The 7,091-nt window shown below is 37.6% G+C and overlaps 2 protein-coding genes and 1 non-coding gene across 4 annotated transcripts; 2 read left to right on the forward strand and 1 right to left on the reverse strand.

Moving 5' to 3' along the window:
• Positions 1 to 993: 993 nt before the first annotated feature.
• On the forward strand, positions 994 to 4,238 carry siss-1 (EGF-like domain-containing protein). Of its 2 annotated transcripts, NM_001307317.3 has the most exons (7): positions 994 to 1,233; positions 1,282 to 1,402; positions 2,451 to 2,545; positions 2,595 to 2,653; positions 2,882 to 3,055; positions 3,110 to 3,216; positions 3,975 to 4,238. In NM_001307317.3, exons 1-7 carry the CDS (start codon positions 1,010 to 1,012, stop codon positions 4,017 to 4,019), a joined length of 825 nt encoding a protein of 274 aa, NP_001294246.1. In that variant the 5' UTR covers positions 994 to 1,009; the 3' UTR covers positions 4,020 to 4,238. The 2 variants fall into 2 exon arrangements, with proteins under 2 accessions (NP_001294246.1, NP_001294245.1); NM_001307316.4 differs by having other exon boundaries at positions 995 to 1,233; positions 3,110 to 4,236.
• A 67-nt stretch (positions 4,239 to 4,305) lies between these two features.
• Positions 4,306 to 5,788, reverse strand: F28E10.4 (PDZ domain-containing protein). The gene is made up of 6 exons (NM_068189.4): positions 5,729 to 5,788; positions 5,489 to 5,673; positions 5,132 to 5,325; positions 4,748 to 5,086; positions 4,537 to 4,668; positions 4,306 to 4,491 (listed from the first exon to the last, which is right to left on the reverse strand). Exons 2-6 carry the CDS (start codon positions 5,667 to 5,669, stop codon positions 4,363 to 4,365), a joined length of 975 nt encoding a protein of 324 aa, NP_500590.2. The 5' UTR covers positions 5,670 to 5,673; positions 5,729 to 5,788; the 3' UTR covers positions 4,306 to 4,362.
• Positions 5,789 to 6,877: 1,089 nt separating this feature from the next.
• F28E10.12 lies at positions 6,878 to 7,024 on the forward strand. Its single transcript, NR_053114.1, has one exon. It is a non-coding gene; the product is annotated as an Unclassified non-coding RNA F28E10.12 (non-coding RNA).
• Positions 7,025 to 7,091: the final 67 nt, after the last annotated feature.

Genomic DNA, 7,091 nt, shown 5'->3' on the forward strand with positions numbered 1-7,091 from the left:
TTTATCTGAAATAGATTTGAATTGGGGATCATTTCTATCCATAAAACGTCTTTTGTTCAGCAGTTTTCGGGTTTCCTCCGAAAGTCTGTTGGATGAGTGGTTGGCCGGTCGAACGATAGCTTGGTCTTGAAGTTCTTTTAGTGACTGAATCAGATTATCATAGTCGGTATCTAAATCAGGATCACTCTGAACCGTGACTGTCGCTGAGATTGCATAAGCAATCGCCGGGTCCAACACTCTTTTCGGAGGTTTTCTCCGTCTGACCTGCTCCAACTTTGCTAGACAATTGTTGAAGTGGAGGTTACAGCGGAGTAACCTATGGTCGCTACCATTTGTGAAAGAGGGGAGTACAGTGGTATCTGTGACAAACTTTCCATTGGCCAGAATGTGGTCAATTTCGTGTCTGTGATTCCCGTCGGGACTGACGAAAGTCCACCGTTTGTGCATAGGCTTTTTGAACATAGAGTTCGTGTGCCACAGACGGTTGGTTTCACAAAATGTTGCGAGAAGCTCTCCAGTATCATTTCTTGGTTCCATGGCATGGGGGCCAATGTACCTTTCGTTGTTTTGTCTGCATCCCATTCGAGCGTTGAAGTCGCCGATAACAAGTTTATACTTGCTTCGGCACTCTCTCTGAAAAATGGCTGAAACTTAAAATTTGCATCGAATTTGTTGTCCACCCTCACAATCCGAAGCGAATTAAAATTCTGTAAACCCTTCATTGAACTCAAAATAGCAAAAATGCTGAAAACTATGTTATAGTATGGGCTTGAATTACTCTTTCTTTCAATGAATATTCATGATTCTGCCGGACGTCATCTCCAATTTTTCCTTTTTTTATTCTTCATCTGTTTATTCGATTTCTCGACTTTCGTTCTCTATGTATATATATTTTTATTTATTTACATATAGAATGAATCACTTCAATTTAATTTTCCACTCCATTGTTATTTTCTGCTTCAGCTCTTTTAGCTCCAGTCTCTCAAAAATCCATTTTCAGCCTTCCAAAATGCGTGCTAGACGTCTCCGTCGTGATGCTCCAGAAGTCCCAATTCTTCCAACATATGAACTTGTTCTTAGTCCCGAGGAAGAAGCACGTGCCACGACAAAAACTTTGGAGAATATTGAAAAAGGTTCAAAGCTGATGCTCAAATGCACAATGGCTCAGGAACACTTTGAGAATTTGGTCTTTCGATCCAATAACGTTGAAATTGGAGAGAGCAGTGGACAGAGGTGAGGGAAAAGCACTTTCTTATCATTTTAAGACCGTTTTTTTTGCAGCAAAACTTTAACGATTAATTCATTTTCCCTCAGTCATACGGGTATGTATGAATGTGGGGCGACAAGGAAGAAGGATGGAAAGTATCATTCAAGACAAATGAGAGTGAAGTCTAAGAGAGAAGTGAGTTGGAATTTATGGGTCACTTTGAGCAGAAGCTTAAATTCGAGCACCTTATCCGTTTTGGGAAGAACACTTGTTTCCAAAAAAGGTTCAAAAAGAGTTAAAAAAAACAACCAGAAAATTTATATGAAAAGAGCTAAAATGAACAATTTTGGATTTTTCTGTTAGCGGCAGTTTAAAGAAAAATCGTTATTTCGAACACATGTTTTAAATCCGAATCCAAAAAAACAATCGAAATTAAAAAAAAAATTTCGTGGCTAAAAATTAAAAAAGAAAAATTGTAAAAACTTTTGGGAAAAACTGCTAAATAAAAAAGTTTTGGGTCTTTCAGTTAATGGCTCAATAAAATTTTTCGACTTTTCGAAAGTTTTATTTTTGGAAAAAACGGAAAAATATAAGAAACTCATAACATTGTTTCACATATCCTTTCATACCTTTTTAAGCACAAATTTTGGAGTTTTTTTCAAATGTTCTTATCGAAAAACGTCAGGTTTTCCACTAAACGAAAATTTTTCAAAATTTGAAAAAAAAAACCTCTTAGTTCTTCTTGTGACTTTTAAAACCCTACATATCTTTTTAATATTCTTAAAATTTATTTCAATACAGTTTATTATACCTGGTATTCAGCTGGAAATATGGTGCAAATATTTCAGATGAGAATTTAAATGATTAAATGCTATAAATTACAGTGATTCAGAGTAATGTTTATGTTGGCTTTCAATTAAAAAAAAGTGAAATGTCTTTTTTTTAGTTTTAAGTCAAGCGACTGACATCTTTTGGGCCCTTATAGTAGCACCTACCAAATTGAACCCCACCACTTTACTTTGACAACTCATATCTCCGCGGATTTTACAGCAAGAAGGAATAAAAAATATTTTATAAGGTCACAGTTTTTTGTTAAAACAAGAGTTAACCGAGATATGAGATGACAAAGCTCATCAACTTTTGAATGATACAATGTCTCGACGAAACCCTAAATATGTAGTTTATAAATCTGCTTTTCCTGTTTTTTTTTAAATTTTTTAACATCAAAACAAACATCTTCCAGATAAACAGCGATCTACCCCCTTGCTCATCGGAATTTGACGGGATCTGTGGAACCAATGGTATATGCCTCATGGATGGCTCCAGACAGATTTGCCAGTAAGTCACTCCATTAATTTATACATATCCGAAATTCAAAATTTTTCAGCTGTGACATTGGATATATGGGCGAGACATGCGACAAAGTGCTCATGGGTGCATATGATGGTATGCGTCAGTTTAATAGTGAGCCTTTCCACACCAATTCCTCTTTTGTTCCTAACTCCCGGTATTCTTACTAACCTATTGCTTAAAATTGGGGCGGCGAGCTGGTAGTGGACTTCTCCAGGGGTTTGGCTTTCGTATTCCTCGATGGGGCATCCCTTGTTTGAGGATCCCACTACTCTTGGCTCACTGCCAGGATTTCAGTTTACACCTCAATTTGAGACGTTTCAGTCAAACTCCTGAAAGTTGTCGGTGGAACAACTACATCTCTGAACCTTGTCTGCATCATCATCGCCATCCTTTTTGCCCTTTTATACTTCAAAGAACGAAAATCAGTGAGACGGTTGCGTCGAGAATTCGGGAAAGCAGCAGAGGAATGTGAGATGGAACATGCGATTTACAAAGGTGAGTGAGTGGAGATGAAATTGGCAAATAATTAGTGACGTATGAAGTGTTCAGAGACAACAACCACTACAACATCTAATTCACATGAGACAACAAATGAGGGGAATACGCCAGGTTTCGCCAGGAATAGCATTAGGAAAATGAGATTAGCACTTAATAGAGTGAGTCTGAAAATGTGAAATTCGAATTTATAAAAATTATTGATCCGATTTGGAATATGAATTGTTCTCAATTGTATTTTGCTCTGAATTTCCAAAAATTTGGAAAATTGAAACATTTGAATCAGATTTTCAGAAATCAGATTTTCAGAAAAAGGATCTGGCGCTAAATACAACATTTAATTTTAAAAGTATATTTTTGTCTTAAAACGGAAGGTCGTTAAAAATTTTTGAACTAGTGAGTTTTGAATGTTGCACCAATCTAAAAAAAATCGGGTCAAAATTTTTTTGAAAAAAATCTGGCGGGAATTTTTGTTTCCAACATTTTTTCCCAAAATCTTTGAAGAAAAATTAAAATTTAAAGTAAAAATTTCAATTATAAATAAACGTTTCAAAGAAAAAAAATGTCAGAATAGAAAAGTTGTAGTTCAAATTTACCAAAAATCTTTAGAGCGTTTCAAGAGAGATTTAAGTTTAACATTTCTGAAAAGTTTTGTGCGAAATTCAAATTCTATTATTACAGAGCCTTGGGCGTGAAATTTAAATTTTAGTCTTTCAAAAAAAAATTCTTCGACGCGAAATTCAGAAAACTAGCAGTTAAATTGAACAAAATGCACTTACATACATTCAAATAATCTGGCAAACAATTCAAGTTTGCTATTTTTCTTAATTTTGCGCTAAATTCAAATTTTCACTTACTGTATGCAAACAAAACCTTGCTCTGTTCACCTGATCTCATATAAACTCTAGAAATATTTCAGGCTCGTCTAAACGGAACATCAGATTCAAAACTGCTCGAAAAATGAGCATTGTTCCCGCTGTGTAGTTGTAAAAAGTGATGACGATCTCTATCAATAATAACTCTCAATCAAAGTGCAAACAATACGAAAGAGGCATAAAAACGGATAAATTATTATTATTTCCTCTTTTAAATGAGAGAGCGCGTGCACAAATACATGATTCCCCATATCTCAATCAAAATCCCCATTTCACCCGGTGTAATAATAAAGTTTTTGATATCTTGAGCCTCTGTTTGATTGTTAGGGCAATTTGACAAAGTACTGGCAGCAAGGTTTACCAATTTAACAAAGCTTTCAAAACTCGAATTTCATACTAAATACACTGTCCCACTAGTTCACAACTCATTCTCTACTCGTCATCAAACGCTCCACCACTATCCGAGGAAGAGGATCCAGCTGCGTGACTTTTCGACTCAACTGGCTTCAAATCATCGAAATCTGTGACGTCACTGGTGATCTTCATCTCAGTCGATGCACTCTGAATGAACACATTAGGGTCAAAGAAAAAGTTGAACAGTCATACCGAAATAGTGATGGACCCCTCCGTCGATTCACTTGTTTTGTTGTTCGACTTCTTTCTTCTTCTGACATCGGAGGACAAGATGCTCGGAGTGACTAGTTTCTTCAGAATCATAAAGTGCATATTACTGGCTTCCTGGAAATTTAGACATTGGGATTTCATGGAGCGACAACAGGCAACTATCGAGTAAACGCCGCCCATGGAACATACCTACCCTTCCGATCTCTATAACATCCTGGGCCATCTCCACTTCCGAATCATCATATGTAATCGACTCGATGAACTTTTGATACTGCTTCGCCATAGCCACCGAAATCGGTCTCTCCACCAGAAATGACACTTTTGCTCCAGTTGACAGTCTCGAGAGATGCTCGCGAATGAAATTATCCGGATTATCAGTCATCGGAATCGGTGCACCGCTCATATCCATAATGCTATCACCGCATCCAAAAAATGAAGAAGCGATAGTGTTCGGGTCGACTTTGGTGACAAATGCGCGTCTTTTGATGATTCCAAGCTTCAGGCCGACTGACGTGGTTGTCATGTGTGGTGGCTGAAATATTTTAATTTTTTCAAGACAAAAACCATTAAAAGTTACTCTTTCAACATCCAATACGAAGCAAGCATGCCCCTTTCTCAGATTACATCCAGATTTGGCAAGTCGCTCACAGGTCACCGGGGTGACACCTTTTCGTCTCGAGACCTCGACGTTACACGCGGTGCCTCTCAAAAGCTCCGATTGGCATCTTGAAGCACTACCTGAGACATTGTTGACTCTGATGATCTTGTCGCCTGGAACGAGTGAAAATGAAGGCATGCTTCAGGTAGGTAAGCATGTTTTGGGTAGGTAGGCATGCTTCAGGCAGGTAGGTATACTTCAGGCAGGTAGGTAGTCTTCAGGCAGGTAGGCATGCTGCAGGTACGCAGGCAGGTAGGCAGGCTTCAGGCAACTCACCCATGATCAATCCATTAAAAAATGAGTTCGAGCAAATATATGAAACAGTCATATCGTCTTCGATTTTAACCGCGTCGGTTTTTCCAATATCATGATTGGACAATTTGAACGAAAATACAACTCGGACCTGTCCAACTGTTGCTGGAGCAGGCGTCAACCAGAGTTCTCTCTTTTTTGACATTATTCTGGAAGTCTACGAAATTGATTGGTTCTGCCAAACGAAGAAATGTAAAAACTCACAATTTCGAAATTCAATGAAAATCCTGATGATTTGTTCAACGGAAAAGGCAAGGAATGATTGGAATATTAGGGAGAACGTGAGCTTTAAAAATTTAAGTTTACCTTTGAAAAAAAAAAACTAAAAAGTCACGAGAAATTAGCACGTTATGTGGGGATTGTTTATCATGTTTCTAGGGTTTCAAGGTTGCACGTGCCTACGTGTCTTTGTAGGCAGGCACAAAGCAGCGGTGTAGGCGACCTTGAAGGCGGGCTTTACTATTTTGGCTAGGACCCCAATTTAAATTGATTTGGGGTACCAGCTACCTTCGGCTAAAAATTTGCCGGATTCCGAGAACCAATCATACAGAAAAACAATTTTATGACCAATTCCAGTTGCCGAAAACAAATTATTTTCATTAAAATAATAATAAAAAACTTCCAAAATGTATAATTAAAATATCAAAAACTTGTAAAAAGAAATTTTTTTTCAGCCCATTTCCTCTGTCCTATCCAAAGTTCGATAATAATAAATCGGGCACACCCATCCTCCACACTCATACAAATGCCATTTCCACAAAGCGTCGTCATTTTCTAATGAACCAATTGAATTGGAACTCAAACGAGCCGATAACTCGCTAATTTCTTCAAGACCCCACAAGTGTTCACGCGCAGTCAATTGTGTTCAATTGTCTCCCCCTTTCTTTTTGTATTCTTTGTTTTCTAGGTTTTGGAATTTTGAAAAGCTTAGTTTGAAAAATTGAAACATATTTTGCCAGCTTTTTTCGTTTCCTCTTAGACTGCCTAAAATGGAAAATTGATTACACCTGATGGTGACGCCATTAGAGAATATTCAATCCAACAATGTAAAATCCGAAAACAAAGCGAAAATTTACAAATAAACTAGGCCAAGAATTTTTTTGGTCGTCATTTTGAAAACCGAACTTTTTCAAGATTTTAAGGACAATAAAAGCACGTCATTTTTTCATCATCACAATCCGCAACAAATTGTAAACGTAGGCCTAAGACTAAGCCTAAACCAAAGCCTAAGCCGAAGCCTAAACGTCTCTCATCTGGTCAAAAAAAAACGTCTCCAACATGTCATGAAAACTTGTTCATCCATCCAACTCGAACATAACCATTTCGAGATTCAAATCTTTTCCCGGCACATCTCTTCAAACTTTCGTCGCGCCCATAAGTGGACTCTATTGAAGCATCACGACGTCGTCTAGATTGAATTACACGATGGTGGGGCCCCGTCTTCTTCCGGCGCTCCTTCAACAACAGAGCTCTTCCTATATTTTCCAAGAACTTTAATCATTCTTGTGCTTTCTTCTTCTTCTTTATCCGTACCTTTTCCAGTTTCCTTAGTTTTCGAAATGAAATT

The sequence above is a fragment of the Caenorhabditis elegans genome, chromosome IV, assembly GCF_000002985.6.
Source record: "Caenorhabditis elegans chromosome IV".
In the NCBI taxonomy this organism is placed as follows: domain Eukaryota; kingdom Metazoa; phylum Nematoda; class Chromadorea; order Rhabditida; family Rhabditidae; genus Caenorhabditis; species Caenorhabditis elegans.

Coding starts and splice junctions, on each gene's coding strand:
- F28E10.4 (NM_068189.4), bottom strand. CDS start 5,669: ATGTCAAAAAAGAGAGAACTCTGGTTGACGCCTGCTCCAGCAACAGTT. Junction 5,326..5,488: donor TTTTAATGGATTGATCATGG/GTGAGTTGCCTG, acceptor CACTCGTTCCAG/GCGACAAGATCATCAGAGTC. Junction 4,669..4,747: donor ATGTTATAGAGATCGGAAGG/GTAGGTATGTTC, acceptor CTAAATTTCCAG/GAAGCCAGTAATATGCACTT.
- siss-1 (NM_001307317.3), top strand. CDS start 1,010: ATGCGTGCTAGACGTCTCCGTCGTGATGCTCCAGAAGTCCCAATTCTT. Junction 2,546..2,594: donor GGCTCCAGACAGATTTGCCA/GTAAGTCACTCC, acceptor AAAATTTTTCAG/CTGTGACATTGGATATATGG. Junction 3,056..3,109: donor GGAACATGCGATTTACAAAG/GTGAGTGAGTGG, acceptor TGAAGTGTTCAG/AGACAACAACCACTACAACA.